Source organism: Orycteropus afer, unplaced genomic scaffold (assembly GCF_000298275.1).
Source record: "Orycteropus afer afer isolate SDZICR_OR568_19922 unplaced genomic scaffold, OryAfe1.0 scaffold00026, whole genome shotgun sequence".
In the NCBI taxonomy this organism is placed as follows: Eukaryota; Metazoa; Chordata; class Mammalia; order Tubulidentata; family Orycteropodidae; genus Orycteropus; species Orycteropus afer.
In genome coordinates, this window is record NW_006921613.1 from 5,968,737 (window position 1) to 5,987,601 (window position 18,865).

The following is an 18,865-nucleotide window of genomic DNA, read 5'->3' on the forward strand; positions in this document are numbered from 1 at the left end:
CCTTTTCTTTGTTGAAGAGGGTCTGTGCAATCCTTCTGCCTAGTCCGCCATCTTGCCCCGCCTCCTCCATCAAGGGTTTTTTTAAAAAAAAAAAAAAAAACCTACTAAATTAATCGGAAAATAAGAGCCAAGGGAAAATAACAATCCTCCTGTTGTAAACAGCTGATGTGGGAGCTGCCCCTTGACTGGGAAGTGGGAAAGTGACAGTGAAGACTGTAATTCCTATTTTGCTGAAAGTTTTGATCAGGAATGGGTGTTGGATTTTATCAAATGCCTTTTCTGCATCAATTGATATGATCATGTGTTTCTTTTCCTTTGTTTATGTGGTAGATGATGTTGATTGTTTTTCTAATGTTGAACCATCCTTGCATACCTGATATGAACCCCACTTGGTGATAATGAATGATTTTCTTGCTATGTTGTTGGAGTCTATTGGCTAGGATTTTGTTGAAGATTTTTGCATGTATATTCGTGAGGGATATTGGTGTGTAGTTTTCCTTTTGAGTGATGTCTTTGCCTGGTTTTGGTATCAAGGTTATGCTTGCTTTGTAAAATAAGTTAAGGAGGATTCCATCCTTTTCTATGTTTTGGAATACTTTGAGTAGGATCGGTGTCAGTTCTTTTCTGAATGTTTGGTAGAATTCTCCAGTGAAACCGTCTGGGCCAGGACTTTTTTTGGTAATTTTTTTTATGACCTGTTCTGTTTCTTCTTTTGTTGTGGATAGTAGGTGTTTCTTAAATACTTTTTCTTTGAATGAAAAATGGTGCTCATCTACTTTTCTAACCTCATTGATCATTTCATTTTCTCCATGTATCCATATCCTAGCTGTTCCAGACTATTTCCTAGCATTGCTAGGTTTCCGTGTCTTTGCTTCTGTTTTTCCTTCACCCTGAAATGCCTTTTCCAGTCTTCACTGTCACTTTCCCACTTCCCAGTCAAGGGGCAGCTCCCACATCAGCTGTTTACAACAGGAGGATTGTTCTTTTCCCTTGGCTCTTGTTTTCCGATTTATTTAGTAGTTTTTCTTTTAAAACCCTTGATGGTTTTTAATAAGTCTATTTACCCCATGGATTGTAAACTCTAAAGGCAAGAGCCTTGTCTTCATCACTGGTGCTCTAGACTGGGATTGACAGACTTTTCCTATAAAGGGCTAGACAGTGAATTTTGAGGTTTTGTGGGCCATACATACAGTATCTTTTGCAACTACTCAACTCTACCCTTGTGCCCTGAAAGTAGCCATAGACAGTATATAAATGAATTCCATGGCTGTGTTCCAATAAAACTCTATCTACAAAAACAGGCAGTGGGCTGAATGTGGCCTACAGGCTGTAGTTTGCCAACCCTTGACCTAGTGCCCCAGCATGATCTCTCACCTGAATGACTGAATAAATGAATAAACAAGTACAATGCAAATGCACAGTCTTATTATTGCCATCTCTGGTTACGTGAGTGAAGGTGGATCATTTGGCCTGAATATGAAGAATGTAACAGTTCCCATGTGATTCCCCTTAGCTGGAGTAGATCTCCATTCACAGTGGAATGAAGAAATAAAGGAAGGATGGCTGGTCTTGAATAGGCATGAGAATAAACCTCCTGCAGAATTTTATATGTAGATGTGCAAAATACTTAACTATTCCTTAGTTTAAAAAATGCTACAAACAATTGCAATTTTGCAGTGGATATTGTTGGTGGATGACAAACTTACTCTACTCTCTTTAACCAAGGAAAGCTATTACTGCAACAGCCTTAAAAGAAGCCTGGGCAGCTATCATCATTCAGAAGTACTGTCGTGGATATCTTGTTCGCAGTCTGTACCAGCTCGTTCGCGTGGCCACCATCACAATCCAGGCCTACATGCGGGGATTCTTGGCGAGGAGGCAATATCGAAAAGTATGCCTGACATCACATGCTTTCTTGGGACATGGATTTTTTTTCCAGGTCTCATTTTATTTTTCACTGACATGATTTTTCTGCATGAGACCTGGAGAGCAGGGAATTCTGGTATGTGAGTGTCTGCTCATACATGCCTGATAATAGGGATGATTTGGTTATTACTTTAAAAGTTTTGGTGTAACAGGGCTCAATGGGTTGATTACAAGGATTCCACACTTTTCACTGTGGGAATATTTTGGAAGTTGCCTCTTGCAACATTGGAGAAGCTGATGAGAGAAACAGTGGACACTCAGTTTTCAGTTCACAAAATCTTGTTTTAAAGATGCTGGAGGAACATAAGGCTGTGATCCTTCAGAAATATGCCCGGGCGTGGCTGGCCAGACGCAGATTTCAGAACATCCGACGATTCGTGCTAAACATTCAACTTACTTATAGGGTCCAGCAATTGCAGAAAAAGCTGGAAGATCAGGTAGGTGTTAATCATACGTCTTTTATATATACGTTTTCTAACATGGTTTATTTTGTTCTAGGCCAGTTCCTTAGCTATGCTGTTAAGATTTATTCCCATGTTAGGCGGTGCAAACAGTTCACATGGACCACCTGAGCTAGAAAACAAAAGCACACTCCAAGGGGCTGCCACAAACAGTTGTGTAAGTGGTTCCCTGCACAAGGGCACCTGCCCAAGAGAGAAAGTGAGGGCTGAAATCCAGCCTGAGTTCTGCTTGCCAAGCCATGTGTCCTGGTGTGACAGAGCACTTGAGACAGAGCACCTTTTTTAAAGTTAACAGAGGCTTTCTGTGTGCAAAGCCATGCTCCGTCTGGACAACATCTCTGCAGGGCTGGGGATGGGAATGGGGCGGTGCCATGTTTTAATTTGCCCAAACATGGCTATATGTTGTAGCTGCAACACTACCTAGTTTTGGGAAGGTTGTCAATACAATTCCCACTGGTAGAAGAAAACTCATATGCTGTTAAAATCCTAAGGGGAATATTCTAGAAAGAAAGATCTGGAGATCTACTTCTGAAAAATCAATGAAAACCCTATGAATCATAATGGTCCAATCTACAGCCAATCATGAGGGTGGTGCAGGACTGGGCACCATTTCGTTCTGTTGTGTGTGGGGTTGCTGTGAGTCAGGGACTAACTTGAGAGCAGCTAACAACAACAGCATGGTATAGCTTAGAGCTAGGATTCAAGTTAACCTTTGAAGAATCCTGGTATTATCTGGGAGACTGGAAGCTCTGCTGAACCATTCAGCATCACAGCAACACTCAAGCCTCCCCCAACAGATGTGTGGTGGCTGCCCATGAGATGTGTTGTCTGGGAATCAGGCCCAGATCTCCCCCATGGAAGGTGTGAAAACTGCCACCAAACCTCACAGGCTATGTCACGTTGTTAGGTGCCATTGAGTTGGTTTCGACTCATAGTGACTGTGTACAACAGAACGAATTGCTGCATAGTCCTGCACCATCCTTATAGTTGTTGCAACCACTGTGTCAGTCCATCTAACTGAGAGCTTTTCTCTTTTTTTGCTGACCCTCAACTTTACCAAGCCTTAATGAATAAATGCATGTGTCACAAATGAACTTGGTTTTTGTAACAGTTTCCCCCAATTGTGCTGTGGTGTACCAGGCCTGCATGTTATATAACTACTGCAGAGCAGCAGAGGAGCTGCCTGACCTCCATTCTGGGGTTGTCCTGGAGCTCCAGGCTTGGACTGGCCCCCACACTAAAAGAGCCCCCCGCTCAGGAATACATTGACCTGACAAGATCTGCCTCCCTATTTGATGAAGAGGCTAATCAATGCCGAACTATGATCAGCAAAAATGAACCTCTGATACATTTAGTGGTCATGTTAAAGGTTCTGAGAAGCTAATGGAACAGCTTCTTCATTTTAAGAAAGCCTCTAACCATCTGATGTCTCTTGTCTTTAGAATAAAGAGAGCCATGGGTTGGTGGAGAAGCTGACCAGCCTGGCCGCTCTTCGGGCCAATGACATGGAGAAGATTCAGAAACTGGAATCAGAACTAGAAAGAGCAGCCACCCATAGGCAAAACTATGAGGAAAAGGGGAAGAGATATAAGGATTCCATGGAAGAGGTCAGAGGCTGGTTTTGTGAATATGGGAATACGTTGTGACTCTTTTCAAGGAAGAGGTGAAAATAGCAACCTTGTCTTTTAAAGCAGATTTCTACAGAGCAAATCAATCTTTGGTATTGACTTCCATTACCAAAGCGAGCCTGCATTTTAGGGGAGAGAGATCAGTCTGGAAGAAGATGAGGCTAGTGCTTAAAGAAGTGCAACAAAGTGATGCAAAGTGATGCAAGGCCTGAGAAAGATCCCTCGCTGGCTGCTTCCCATTCTTCCAGGATACGCTTAGTCCCATGTCACTTGTCTACTGTATCTACACCTGTCTTAGTTCTTTAGTGCTGCTATAACAAATACCACAAGTGAGTGGCTTTATCAAACAAATTTATTTTCTCACAGTTTAGGAGACTAGAAATCTGAATTCAGGGTGCCGACTCTAGGGGATGGTTTTCTCTCTGTGTTGGAAGGAACACAGAGGGGAACCTTCCTCTCTGGAGGAAGGTCTTTGTCTCTCTGAGCTTCTGCTCCCGGACAGTTTTCATGTGGCTTGGCATGTGTCTTCCCCCTACCCCCATCTCTGCCTTTTTGCATTTGCTGGTTTAATCTCCTTTATATCTCAAAAGAGATTAACTTAAGACACACTTTACACTAATCTTGTCTCATTCATAAAACAAAGACAACCCATTCCCAATGAGATTACAATCATAGGCATAGAGGTTAGGATTTATAATACATATTTCCCAATGCAAACCTTGGGGAAGGTCTTCATCTCTGTGGTGTATTGAGAAGAGCAGTAGACTGAAAAAGGAAATGTCCCAATTTCAAATATTATCTCTGCCACTACTTAGCTTGGCAACCTTGGGCAAGTGACTTACTCTTTCTGAACTTTAGTTTCCTCCTATGTAAAATAGAGATAACAGAAAGGAACTGGCAAGTGGTTAGGATGATACAATTTTCAGATGAAGTCACGTAGCCTATCATAGAGTCCTGTACAAGTGTGAGCTAATGTTTTCTAAGAAGTGGCCTTTATTACTGTCCAGTCTCCTGTACTTGCCAAAGTCCTATACACCCAGGGATGCTGGCTACCTGGAGCCCCAGAGGACATCCCTATGCCCTCTCCAAGGCCTAGGTGCCCAGGTATGCCACCACTACCAGTCATCGACCACCACTACCAAGGGGGCCCCTGGCTACCAGCTGGCACTTTGTAGAGTGGAGTTAAAATAAGAGAAAATCTATTACAACCACACACCCTGCCTTAATCATGCCAGTAGCCGGTTGCCATTGAGCCAGTTCTGATTCATGGAATTTCTGGGTGGTTCAAACAGTTAACATGCTCAGCTGCTAACCAAAAGGTTGGAGGTTTGAGTGCATCCAGAGGTGTGTCAGAAGAAAGACCTGGTGATCTACTTCTGAAAATCCAACCATTGAAAGCTCTATGGAGCAGTTCTACTCAACAATGAGGTTTCCATGAGTCCTTGATCATAATACTCTCAAAATATGAGTCCATTTTACATCATAAATTTAACACATTAAATATTAGTACAAATAAATTCCCCTAGCTGTTGAGATGCTCAAGACAAGGATGAAGAATTTTCTTGACATGGAGAAGAAGTTAGATTCAGTTCTTTCTCCTTGGCTTTAGCCATTACTGGACCAGGCTGGGAACTAGTGTTGGCTTGAAGGCACAGAAATTCCTTGCATGTGCAACTACACACAGCATTTTGTAGGTGCCTTCTGTCAGCTACAGAAAAACAAACCAATATATAAATAAATATATAGCTTTCCACCAAGAAAGGCAGTGATGATGACAAAAATTGAAGTTTCTTCATTTTCCCCTTCCTAGAAATTGGCAATGCTTCAGAAGCATAATTCAGAACTGGAAATACAAAAAGAGCAAATACAGTTGAAGCTTCAAGAGAAGACTGAAGAGCTGAAAGGTAAAGCTCAAGGGGGTTGGGTAAACTCATACATTGACTTATCCTTTTGCCTGATAAATACATATTCGGTGTGAACTGAATTTTAAGCTAAATCAGGAGTCTCTCACTGATGTATACTAAGTGTAACAAGCAAATTTTACTTTTCTGTAGGGAATATCAATATTTGAATTGTGATAACTTTACCCAATAGATTAATCTGTTTTATTTCCTATGTTTTGTCAGACAACACAGCAATCTTCAACCCTATCTATGCCTTCGAACCTCCTGGGCCATTTACAAAAGACAGATGTTTGGCCCTTATGGCCAGAACTTTCACTTCATGAAATGGGGGGCCCTGCTTGGCCCTTGAGCCACATCACCCCCGGGCTGTCAAATACTGGTCTTTTAGGACCAACGGGTATGCCTTTTCTTTAGGAGTGAGGAGCAGCCACCCGTAGCCTAGTTCTGCCTATCCATCCTTTTCTAAATTTGAGTAGAGAGCACTTGCTAAATCCCAAATGAGGCAACAGGAACATTAGCCTAATGGTTCCTGGCCATTATCTTATTCAGAGATCTTTTTCTTAAGCTCTGACTTGGGGGCAGCAGCATAGGATGATTCAGAACCAGGATTCTCACAGCAAGGGCCCAGTAGGTAGTAGACACTTCAGGCTTCAGAGGGGCACAGAGCTCTGTGGGTGCAGGTCAGAGTGTGAGAGAAGCGTGTGTTGGTGAGGAGGAAGTAAACATCCTGACGGTCAGCAGAGCAGGACAGGCAGCCAGGTGATGCCAAGGAGTCAGGTGTGACCTCTCAATCCACATACTGTGTGTCCTCCACCCTGTCTCTATAGGACTAATATGTGAGAATTTGAGTCCCATGAATATCAGAGCTGAACAGGAGGAGGTCAGAGGTCTCTGAGTAAACTTTGAAGCTGAATTAGAAAAGGGCTTACCCCACATACATCTTTTTATTATAACACTATCCCTATAGGGGGTGTGTGTGAGAGAGAGAGAGAGAGAGTGTGTGTATTTGTTTTAACTTCTTTAAGTGGAATTTCCCAAAAGAAAATTTAATTTCCCACAAATACAACCTGAGAATTATATATTTGACAATGCCATGTTTAAAGTCTATAGACTTTCTAAAAAGTATGTGAAAAATCTTGAAACTCTGTGTTTATAAACCGTTTTTCTTGTGGTTCTTTCCCACACAGGGCAAACATCATTGTGTTCAAAGCACCTGTCTGTTGTTTCCCCTCTTTGCAGTTATAGCTTAGCTTGTTGCTCTGGGGAGACACTTGCATTTGGGCAGCCTCTTTAGCCCATTTGCAAATAGTCCAAGACAGTAAGCAGCATCAGAATTGAAGCAAAGGCTGTGGGTGATTTGATCATTGAAATCACATCCAACATGCTGATTTCTGAAGTAAAGCTGAGTCTTTACCCCAGTATTTCCTGACAGGCTCATGGTATTCCAAAGCTGCTATTTTTATGAAGGACTCGTGGCACTGGATAAGACAAAACTATTGGCTTTTTTTTTTTAAGTGTAATTTGGAGAACTGATGGGCTCAAGTATAGCAGGGATTGTGGGGCTGGCGCGGGATTGGGCAGTGTTTCGTTCTGCTGTGCATGGGGTCGCTATGAGTCGGAAACGACTCGACGGCACTTAACAACAACAACAACAATTTGGAGAATTGCTATTTTTGCCTCATCCCTGGGCTCTCCTCTGGGGTGGGCTCAGAGATGAGGTAGGATGCAGGAGGAGATGTCAATGAAATATAAATGGTGATGTCATTCCTTGATGTGACATATCTGTCATTCTGCTCCCATGCTGATGGATGCCTGTTGCATAGGAGCATGTCGGGGAAATGGGGCAGCCACTGAATGTCCTGAACCAGTGTGATCATTTCCTGGCTTGTCGAGGGCCCCCTTATCCTATAGATTTTGTGTTTGAGACTCTTGTATTTAAATGGGACTGCTGCTTTCTGTGTGTTCTCTTCCCCAGTTGAAGACAGATATTTTATTATTTTCCTGGTTATCATAAATCATTGGTTCTCAGGGGTGATTCTGTCTGGAGGTGATATTTAACTGGAGACATTTTTGGTTATCATAACTGGGAGGGGGTGCTACTGGCATCTAATGGGGAGAGATCAGGGATGCTGCTCCACATCATTCAATGCAGAGGACAGCCCTCCTGCCCCTGACAAGAAAGAATTAGCCAGCCCAAGAGGTCAGTAGTGCTAAGATTGAGAAATGTGATCATAAATTGATCTTTCCCTCTAACGTGTTCCTGTCTATTTTTAATAATATTATCTCAAAACCTATGAACTCACTGCCATCAAGTCAAATCTGACTCATAGTGATCCCCATTGGGTTTCCGAAGCTGTAAATCTTGATGGAAGTACATTGCCCTGTCTTCCTTCCATGGAGCAGCTGATGGGTTTGAACCACTGACCTTCTGGTTAGTAGCCAAATGCCTTATCCACTAAGCCACCAGAGCTCCTTTCAAAGCCTATGTATTTTAATAAAACTAACCTATTCAGCCCAATACAAGTCGAGTGAAACATGTGAGAGCTGGAACCCAATGGGACTGCCATATTTTCTGGGTCTCACAAGTTTCCCACCTTTCACAGGGTAGAGTCTTAACACTTTTCTATCACTCTCTATTAGTGGAAAATATTTTTGCTTTCCTTCTCTGACAGGTTTCCACCTTATACAAGTTCTGGCTTTTACAGGTTCTACTGAACTGTAAATGAAACTGTTCAGAGATCCTAACATGACTTATTTATAAGAATTGTTATTTTGAAACACCCTTGTCTATATTTCTAGTTCATAAAAAATGACTTCTACACTCTTATCTTCAGTCCCTTAATAATAAACATCATGTGATCAGTCTTACACTCTCACTTTCTTAAACATGATGTGAAGCAATCGAGACCTTGGTTTGGCAGACATATTCAAAGAACCTTCTCTTTTCACAGAGAAAATGGATGAACTCACCAAGCAGCTCTTTGATGATGTGCAAAAAGAAGAACGACAAAGAATGTATGAAATCTCATTTGCCTTAACGCTACCACTTCCTTCTCTTGCTGCTGTTTTATATTTTGTTTCTCAGCTTTCACATAGCAGCTAGCTTTGAGCAGATCACAGATACAGGGGAGCAGGATGTGAATGTTTTTAGGAGGAGAGAAACATTGAAATTTGTGAAAGCTCAGCATTCAGATGGAATAAACATAGTGAAAGGATACAACCCTGATGCACACTTTTCCTAATTTTGAAGCATGTAGTAGCCCCTAATTCTGTTCAAACTACTGCCTGTTGTTCTATGTATAGGTTCCTCATGAGCCAATTAAGAGTTCTGGAGAAGGATACCATGCTAGGTAAAGTAGAGAGTCAACATAAAAGGAGAAGACCTCCACAGGATGGACTGACACAGTGGCTGCAATGATAGGCTCAAGCCTAGCAATGATTGTGAGGATGGCACAGGACCAGGCAGTATTTAGTTCTGTTGTACACAGGGTCACTATGAGTTGGAACCAATTCAGTGGCACCTACAGCAACAAGGTCTGTGGTGTGCACCTCTTGGCACTGCACAGGTTTTGGTTGTCCAGATGACTGCTGTTAGACAAGCACCATGGACCACTAGCCATTTCTTGGTTTATCTTTATTGCTAGAATGATGAGAGGTTCCGAGACTGCCACCCCATTCTACTTCCAGCAAGGCCAAGAATTAAGATTACTGTGTAGGAAATAAACATCCCTCCCTCCCCCCACCTGTTGTACCTGTTAATTTGACTCCTGTCCAAGACAATAATGTATGGGACCCACCTTGAAAAATGAAGGCAGCTCTCCATGCCCTTGTAATATACCAGCTCCACATTTCTTATCCCGCTATCAAACCCTTGTCTAATCTCCAAAGGCTGCAGTCTGGGCCCTTTTAAGGAGGCAATTCAAAGGTTTTTTGGATTTTGAAGTAAGGGTGCATGGCAGAGAGCTGGGGAGAGAAGGAACATTCTTGGCAAGTCTCTACTGGGGGCTAGAAGGCATAGTGCTTCCTGGCATGGTAGAATGTACAACTTTCCTATGCACTCAGCACAGGATGACCAGGGTCTGGGTGAGGAGGTAGAATTCCAAAGGGGTTAGGGGAGAGAATGGTCTCTTGAAGAATTGAAGGGCTCTAAGAGTTAATAAGTACATGAAATGTTTTATGTACTGAGTTTTTAAATATGTATATTTAACACATTTGCTTTTCAATGAATTCTTAACTCTAGGAAAGGAGTTGGGAGCTCTGGTAGCATAGTGGCTAAGACACTTGCCTGCTAACCAGATGGCTGGTGGTTCAAACCCACCAGCCACTCCTCGGAAGGAAGGTTGGGCAATCCTACTTCCGTAGTGATACTGCCTCGGAAACCCAAGGAGGGGTCGCTATGAGTCGGGTTTGACTCGACGGCACATAACAACAACAACAACAACAACAGGAAAGGAGTTAAGGTCTTGGCTTAACTAGGCTGTGGAGCCACTTGGGAGTGGTCATTTCAAGTAATAGGTTTGAGGAATCTGCTGAGACCAGGTTTTGTGAACTCCTTGGGATCCTAACAAGGTCAGCAGTGGGCAGGCAAATGAAGGGAACATGACCCTAAGCCCTTTCCAGGCTCGCATTCTGCATCTTCACCAGCACTCACCTGGGCCTTGATCTCCCTGCCTGGGCAAATCTTAACCCCTGTCACAGCCTTGAGAGATGAAGAGATGTCTACAGTCTATAGGTACACCCCCAGCCAGTTTAGGGTACAAACCTAAGATTGTTTTTACATACACTTCTCACTACAATTTGCTTCTTCAAAGGTATTTTACCAATATCTTAGGAGCACTGAGGGTTTTTGAAAAACCTGGAAACAGGTTTAAAAGTTTGTTAATATCTATAAAGGAAAATCAAACAGAAGTCTATTAGGAATGTGACTCTCTTTCTGAAGATTTTTCTCTTTGTCATAAAACTGAGAGGACTGAAGTTACATAGAGCCTAGTAAGTAGATGATGACTTAATGCACTCATAGAAGACCTAGGACTGCTTCAATTCTGACTGGGCCCCATTGGGCTGTATCAGACTGATCTTGGTCATGTATGGCTATTCAGTTATTTTCTTAGTCAAATCAACACATTTAATTGAGGAACCCTCACAAGGAATTGGGTTCCACGGACATTTGGGCACCTGGGTTTGCTGTGGTTTATTTTAAAATATTTGAAGGCCTGGGCCTGTGCATATCTCCATCCAAAAAAATCAAACCCACTGCCATCGAGTCAATTCCAACTCATAGACCCCCATTGGAACTCCAAGGCTACAGAGGTAGATTGCCCCATCTTCCTTCCACGGGCAGCTGGTGGATTTGAACCACCAACTTTCTGGTTAGCAATCAAATGCCTTAGGCACTGTGCCACCAGAGCTCCTTAGACACCTCCATAGCTATATTAATTTGCTTAGAACCAAACCAAGTCCTTCAGTGCTAGGAAGGAGCCAGCACTTGGCACAATATCCCAAAGTCTTTGCTGAGGGAAGTGACTCCTCCAGTAGACTGCAAGAAACCAGGGGCCTTTGGTATTACAATGCCTCAACAATCATTGAGTCTTTAAACTCAATCCCTCTCTTCCATGTTTCTTATGCATAATCATTATGGAGCTACCCTTCTCAAATTAGGAGGTGAAGAGGCTGTCTTTAATCAAAAGGAACAGGAAACAGTCTCCTAAAAATAAGTCGCTTTCTATTAGAACCATCACGTAGGTCCTAATTAAGATGTCTCCTTTCCCCAATCTCCTCTCATTTTCAAAATGTTATATTGTTCTAATTCAAGGCAAAGATAGTTAAGAATTAATTCATTTCTTCCTTTGCTGCAAAGACTTCTTGAAAAAAGTTTTGAATTGAAGACACAAGATTATGAGAAGCAGATTCGGTCTCTAAAAGGAGAAATTCAAGCTCTCAAGGACGAGAAGATGCAACTCCAGCATCAGCTGGAGGAAGAGCGCACCACCCGTGGGACCTTGCAAGCAGACGTGGCCCGACTGAGCAAGCAGGCAAAGGTAGAAGCCGCTTCGTACGTTTGGATGACCCTTGACCTGTAACTTAGCTGCATGAGCGAAAGCAGTTTCATGTTCCCAAAGATCAGTTAAAAGCATCTGTATATAGGCCAAAAGCGGAAGGACTCTCCTTTTGTTACTCCAGGTCTAAACCCCAAAACTGCCTTTCATTTAGCAGTACTTGTTTTTCATATTTTAAAATCAGTTTTCCATCTTTTTGTAAGGTTATATTTACATAAAAATTATTCAAATATGTTGACCTTTTAATACTTCCAGATTAAATTATGAATTGATGTGAACCCTTGTTATATAGTTCATTATGGTGTGATGTATCTATAAATATTTGTATTGAATTAAATGACTTTCATTATTTGTATCTTCCATTTAAACTGTTATCATAAAATCTGCAAAGGCATCGATCCATGCTTGGACCATCAAGGCTTACCTGAATTCCTTCCTTGACAGAAAGCACAAACTTGCTTAAATACAGTCAGAAAAAAATACAAAACATTTCAATGTTAATCAGAACACTTTTAAGCTTCAATTGACTATGAAGCATATGTTAGTAGAATATATTCTCTGAAATAGCCTTGCATGGTTTTAGATGAGCTTTTGGAATCATGTTAGGCAGCCTTTGAATATCCTAACAGAGCTGCCCATGTTCTCTGGACCTAGTTAAAATTAGGATATTGGACAAGATGACCAGAAGGGGTCACTTTTAACCAGCTAGTCCTAGAACCGCTTTATTCTCAGTAATTGCCTAAGACTGATACCAATCTGTTGTTGTTATTATGTTCTGTCGAGTCAGACCCAACTCATAGCGACCCCTTGGGTTTCCGAGGCAGTATTACTACAGAATAGATTGCCCCATCTTCCTTCCAAGGAGTGGCTGGTGGGTTTGAACCTCCAGCCTTCTGGTTAGCAGTCAAGTGCCTTAGGCACTAAGATACCAATCTGTAGGAGTCGTGTTTATCTGGCTAGTCACCATCTTGAATTTAGGAATGTGTGACTGCATTTGGAGTAAGTCACCAGTAGGTGTCACTCACTTCCTCTTGTAGCTAAAACTGACATCCAAACTCTCCAATGTGATATATTAAAGAGTTCTCATTTTGGAAAATAAACCCATAAGTTTATTATTTTCAAAAGTAAACTAACACATCATTAAGTTGTATGTGATATAGTTAGTTTATAAAGCATAAGTAAATACAAATGTGACTTGGAGCATTCACTGAAACATGAAGGGTTCAGTAATCCTGGGTCCACCTTCCACTTGGGGTTTGACCCTGAACATGCCCTTTGACCTTTATGTAGCTTCAGTTTTCTAATCTATGAAAGATAACCCATAGGCCTGTTATGAGGACCAGGTCATGTACGTAAAGTGCTCACTAAGTCAGTTAGATCCTCCTTCTTACCCACTGTAGAAACAGGAGCTATAGCTCTTCAGTGCTTGGATAACTGAGAAACTGTCAAGGAGGGACTGGTTATCACCCTGCTGTCCCTGAAAGTCCTTTTACTTCCCTTAGCTACAAAAGCCCAAACCCGTGATCTTCACTCAAGCCTAGATGGTAAGGCCTATGAAAGGCAGAATATAGCCTCCTTCCCACAGACAGAGCTGCCCCAGCTCAGTAGAGCCCAGCTCACAGACCACCCATCCTACCCCACAGCTAACTCCTAGACCTCTTGGCTCACCCCATCTTTACCACTGTTCCACATCTAAGTCTGGCTGAAGCCAAAACCCATAGTTACGAAACCAGCAACTTTGTCCATATCTTTGTATCTGTGATTTTATTAACCAGTGAAAAAGAATTTTAACCTTGTGATTTTACTTTTCTCAGCTGTTCCTCCTGTCACCTCACCCAGAACTTGTAACAAGTAGTTATTTTTTTCCTTCACATAATAGAGAAGGTAATTTTCTTGATAGAGCCAGATAGGCCTGGGAATAAGTAATATTTTAAGCAGTTAAACATGCCTTGAGACTAAGCTATATGGGCAGTGATGGCTTTATATTTTTTTAACAAAGAAACTATAATAAGAAACTATAGTGAGGACACCTTACATACATACACAATACTATAATTTGTTCCCTTTGTCTGATATAAATAATAACGGCTATTTTTTCTCCATCTGATTCAATATTACTGTGATCCAGACAATCTCTGAGTTCGAAAAGGAGATAGAGCTACTTCAGACACAGAAGATAGATGTGGAAAAACATGTACAGTCGCAAAAACGAGAAATGAGAGGTAACAAAAATATGAATTACTTAGTCTCTGGGGTACAGACTAAATTTATCATATGTATGTCACTGCTAAGGAAAGGTGTCTTTTGATTGGCATGAGGTTGGGTAGTTAGCTGGTTGGTTGCATACCTGGTAAGCTGGTTAGTTGGTAGATTGAATAGCTGGTTGGTCGGCTAGCTAGTTGTCTGGTTAGCTGGTAGGATGATTACCTGGGAGGATGGTTAGTTGATTGGTTGGCTGGTTGGTTGGGCAGCTGGTTCATAGGATAGCTGTTAATTTAATTGCCTGATTTGATGGATACCTGGTAGGATAGTTAGCTGATTGATTGGTTAGCTGGAGATTCTGTGTAAAGCCAGAGAACTGGGCCCTAGAAAGGAAATAGAAGGGAAATCATGCAAAAAATGTCATTTATATTAGCTCTGCCCATTTTTTGTAGAAAAGATGTCAGAAATCACAAAACAACTTCTTGAAAGCTATGATGTTGAAGATGTAAGGAACAGGTAACTGTTTTTTACTTTGTGAACCAGTTTGCATTATCAAACATTTAAAAACATATAAAACATGAGAAAGATTATTTTCTTACCTTCCTTGTTTTCCAGGCTCTCTGTGGAAGATCTGGAACATTTAAATGAAGATGGAGAACTGTGGTTTGCTTATGAAGGACTAAAGAAAGCAACCCGGTTAGAAATTCCTCCCAGGGTTCTTTTTTGTTTTCCACAGATTTTTTAACCCAAGTAGCCATAGATAGACCATAAGAAAGTCAAAAGTTTATCTTATATGGATTTGATAAACAAAGTAAATTCCTTAGACTGGAATGATCTAATAACTACTAGAAATACTTCTCTGAGACTTAAGTAATTAACAATGAAGAGCAATCTTTTATAGGCAAACCTGCCTAGTGATAATTTAAATCCAAAACCTGTAAAATAGATTCTGTCAAATAAGTTGGCCAGTGTTGCTATAGATGTACATACATTTAAATTTAAATAGTTTGATGTGTATTTTTAAATTATTAAGAGTTAAAATAATTTTAATAGCACCTAAAATAATTTTTTTTTTTTTTGTCATTGCTTGATGTTATCTCACATAATGCTTCCTAAATGGCTAAAGTATTTTGTAATTAGACATTCCTAATTCCATAACAGGAGCTCTGGTAGCATAGTGCCTAAGGCACTTGACTGCTAACCAGAAGGCTGGCAGTTCAAACCCAGCCACTCCTTGGAAGAAAGGTTGGGCAATCTACTTCCTTAGTGATACCGCCTCAGAAAAAAACCCAGGGGGCAGTTCTACTCTGTAACAGAGCACATAGGATGACTGCAAGTTGACAATGACTTGATGGCACCTAACACTTCTATAGCCTGTTGTTGTTGCTGTTGTTATGTGCCGTGAGCCTATGACTGTGTATATAAGTAAACTTTATGTACTTAATGTTCCTGTGGGTTTTAGTAACTGCTGTACATATCCACACTCAGACATCAGCACAGCACAATAAAGATTGTGTGCTAATTTCCTCACCCTCCTTTAACAGTGTTTTGGAGAGTCATTTCCAGTCCCAGAAGGATTGTTATGAAAAGGAGATTGAAGCTTTGAACTTCAAAGTGGTACATCTAAGTCAAGAAATCAACCACCTGCAAAAATTATTTAGAGAAGAGAATGACATCAATGAAAGTATCCGTCATGAAGTTGCCAGGCTAACATCAGAAAACATGGTATGGTCTCAACCATGGGGCCTTGGTTAAGGCCATATTTCTGAAAATATTATTTATGGGTAGAGGAAAATTTAGACTCTTGGAAGTAAAATGATTTGTACACATTTTTTTAAGGAGTCAAATAACTGGGTCAGATGATAAAGTTATAAAATTTCCCCAGACTGGGGAACACTTTGATTGAGAACATGTTTGTTTACCATAGAATGTGCCCCATTCACTAGCTGAATCAGCCTCAACAGGGCTAACCACAAAGGTTCCTTCTTGCCCTCACCTCACTCAGTCTCTTAGCAGCACTTGACGAAGTTCATCACTCCTTCTCCCTTCTTATTGAACATTCTGTTCTCAGCTTCCAGGACACCAAGCTATCCTAGGTTTTTCTTCCTGCCTTCTTGACTGCTTCTCCTCTGCTCCTTTACTGTTGTCTCCTCTGTTCTAACCTGGAAACATTAGAAACTCTCAGGGCTCTGTCACCAGGTAAGGAGACTTCATGTCTTTGTTTTTTTCCTTGGATGAAACTTTGAATGAGGAATTTGTTGTGAGTTCCGTCGCCCATTCAAACAAATATTTTTCATTTTAACTTCAGAGGCACAAGTGTATTTATAAACTTGAACAACAGAAAAACTTTGTAACCTGTCTGGGAAGGATGTGATGGACAGGTAAAGAAATATACCGATAGATAGACAAAGACAAAGGACTGTGAAACATACTGGATGATTCCAGACTTCTGGTACAGTAGTGTACACCCAGAATTCAGAGGGAGCTCTGGGATCCCTTTGAGATTGATTTTCCTGTTCCTAGGTGAGAAGATAGGAGCTCTGGTGGTGTAGTGCCTAAGGCATTTGACTTCTAACCAGAAGACCGGTGGTTCAAACCCACCAGCTACTCCTCGGAAGGAAGATTGGGCAATCTATTTCCATAGATATATCACTTTGGAAACCCAAGGAGGGGTTGCTATGAGTTGCAATTGACTTGACGGCAATGAGTTTGGTTTTTGTTTTGGTTTGTTTTTTTGTTTTGAGATAAGAAAATGATGTCTTGGGCTTGGACCAAAGAGGCTGGCTGCCATTTCCTCACAGTGTAGAGTGATGTCCATGGCCCTACCTCAGCTTAGCATAGGATTTCCACATGCACTATCCCACAGTATCCTTCCTTTTCTGCAAAAGTCCTTGGTGATGTCAGGGATTATACTTGTGAGGGAACTGCTTCCTCTGAGCATGCTAGTATTTTTAGCATTAAAATAAGTGTTAAACATACAGTATTGCATTGTCAGTGAAGGCAAACATGGCTATACGGGTGGATATATGGGTAGACAGGCTGAACTATTAGGTATGTCTATGCAGGGGGGCATGTGCCTAAGACCAGTATAGGGTTCACAGACAATGTTTCTATAAGTGTATTTGTATGTTTGGTAAGAATTCCCAGGTATATAATAGAGCTGACAAGGGACAAGGTTGTAGTCACTTTTGGACCACAGCCAGCTACCCAGAAGGAGTGAGTAGTTGAACCTGTGGGCTCGGGACCATAGTCTCAGAGGACATCAAGCTCAATTGGCAAAACATACTACACAAAACATTGTTCCACCTCCTACTTTGGCAAGTAGCAACTGGGATCTTAAAAGCTTGCAAGCTGCCATCTAGATGCAACAATGGGTCTCTCCTCATCCAGAGTAAAGAAGAATGAAGAAAACCAAAGATTCATGGAAACAATGAGTCCAAGCAAGTGGTACACCATGCAATCCACAGCCTATACGACTATGAGACCAGAAGAACTAGATGGTGCCTGGGTACAACTGTCAACCACTTGGAAGGGGATCTATGTAGGAGATCAAGAAACCATAAGAGATCTACTCTGGAGAGTGGGAGAACAAGGTGGAACAAAACTCAAAATCATTTGGAAGGAAAAAAAAGGACCAGGTTTGCTGGTCTGATAGAGCCTGATGAAACCACTGAGAGTATAGCTCCTAGCTGCTCTTCAGGTCTGGAAATGAACCCACTCCTGTGGCTTCCAGCCAAAAAAACAAACAAAAAAGACAGGCATATGAGGTGAACATTTACATTAGGTTCATACACTCTGCTTTGGTTACCTAGTATCACTCTGACAAGAAATATACCACAAGTGGGATGGCCTTAACAAACGGGAGTTTATTCCCTCACAGTTTGGAGGCTTTAAGTCCAAGTTCAAAGTGCCAGGCTCTAGGGGCTGGGTGAAAGCCCCTCGACCTTGGGGTTCAGCTCTGCCTCCTGCTTCTGGCCCACTGGAGGTAGAGGCTTTTCTTCACTCCTGGCTGCTGAGACTGACAAACCCAAGGTTGACAAGTAAAAAGACACAGTCCTGATGTTACCAAACCACACGTCAGGCCATTAATTTAAGTCCACTGAAAGTCCCAAGGTTGGCAGAGCATGGCAGGCTGCTGAACAATGACATGACTACATGCAGGGTCCAAGTGTGCCATAAGCTAGATACCATTCCCAAAGCTGCTACTTATATATGGGAAGCTAACCGCATCCCAAAGGCAGCTACTCAGCTGCTCACAATAGATTCCACCATGAAGTTGATTACAGTCTCATCATGGGGAATACTAACTACATCCAGCTACCCAGCCATTCAACCAGGCCTAGCCAAGTTGACACACAAACGTAACCACCACACTCCTTAGAGAGAACAATCATTGGAGAATAGAAGGGCTGTGTATGTAAAGGGACATAGCTCAGGGGACAGGAGTGAATGGAGGGAAGGACACAGGGAAGAGATAACTATGGGGAGGAAGTGGGAGGGGAGCTGTTGCATTGTTGTAAATTGTAGTCAATGTCATAAGACAAAGTGTATGTGAACTGCTCAATGGAAAGTGAATTTGCTCCGTAAACTTTCACCCAAATCACAATAAATAAATAAATAAGTGTTAAAAAGCAAAGATGTCACTTTGAAGACTAAGGTGCACCTGACCCAAGACATAGAATTTTCAA

At 41.7% G+C, this 18,865-nt stretch overlaps 1 protein-coding gene across 1 annotated transcript in view; it reads left to right on the plus strand.

Moving 5' to 3' along the window:
• MYO5C (myosin VC) overlaps positions 1 to 18,865 on the plus strand; it is a 108,587-nt gene that overhangs the window by 69,617 nt on the left and 20,105 nt on the right. The window contains exons 20-29 of the mRNA XM_042783689.1: positions 1,726 to 1,891; positions 2,217 to 2,363; positions 3,830 to 3,994; positions 5,826 to 5,919; positions 8,871 to 8,934; positions 11,777 to 11,957; positions 14,104 to 14,197; positions 14,630 to 14,693; positions 14,793 to 14,873; positions 15,722 to 15,902. Coding sequence (XP_042639623.1) covers positions 1,726 to 1,891; positions 2,217 to 2,363; positions 3,830 to 3,994; positions 5,826 to 5,919; positions 8,871 to 8,934; positions 11,777 to 11,957; positions 14,104 to 14,197; positions 14,630 to 14,693; positions 14,793 to 14,873; positions 15,722 to 15,902 — 1,237 coding nt within the window. The remainder of the gene's footprint in view (positions 1 to 1,725; positions 1,892 to 2,216; positions 2,364 to 3,829; positions 3,995 to 5,825; positions 5,920 to 8,870; positions 8,935 to 11,776; positions 11,958 to 14,103; positions 14,198 to 14,629; positions 14,694 to 14,792; positions 14,874 to 15,721; positions 15,903 to 18,865) is intronic.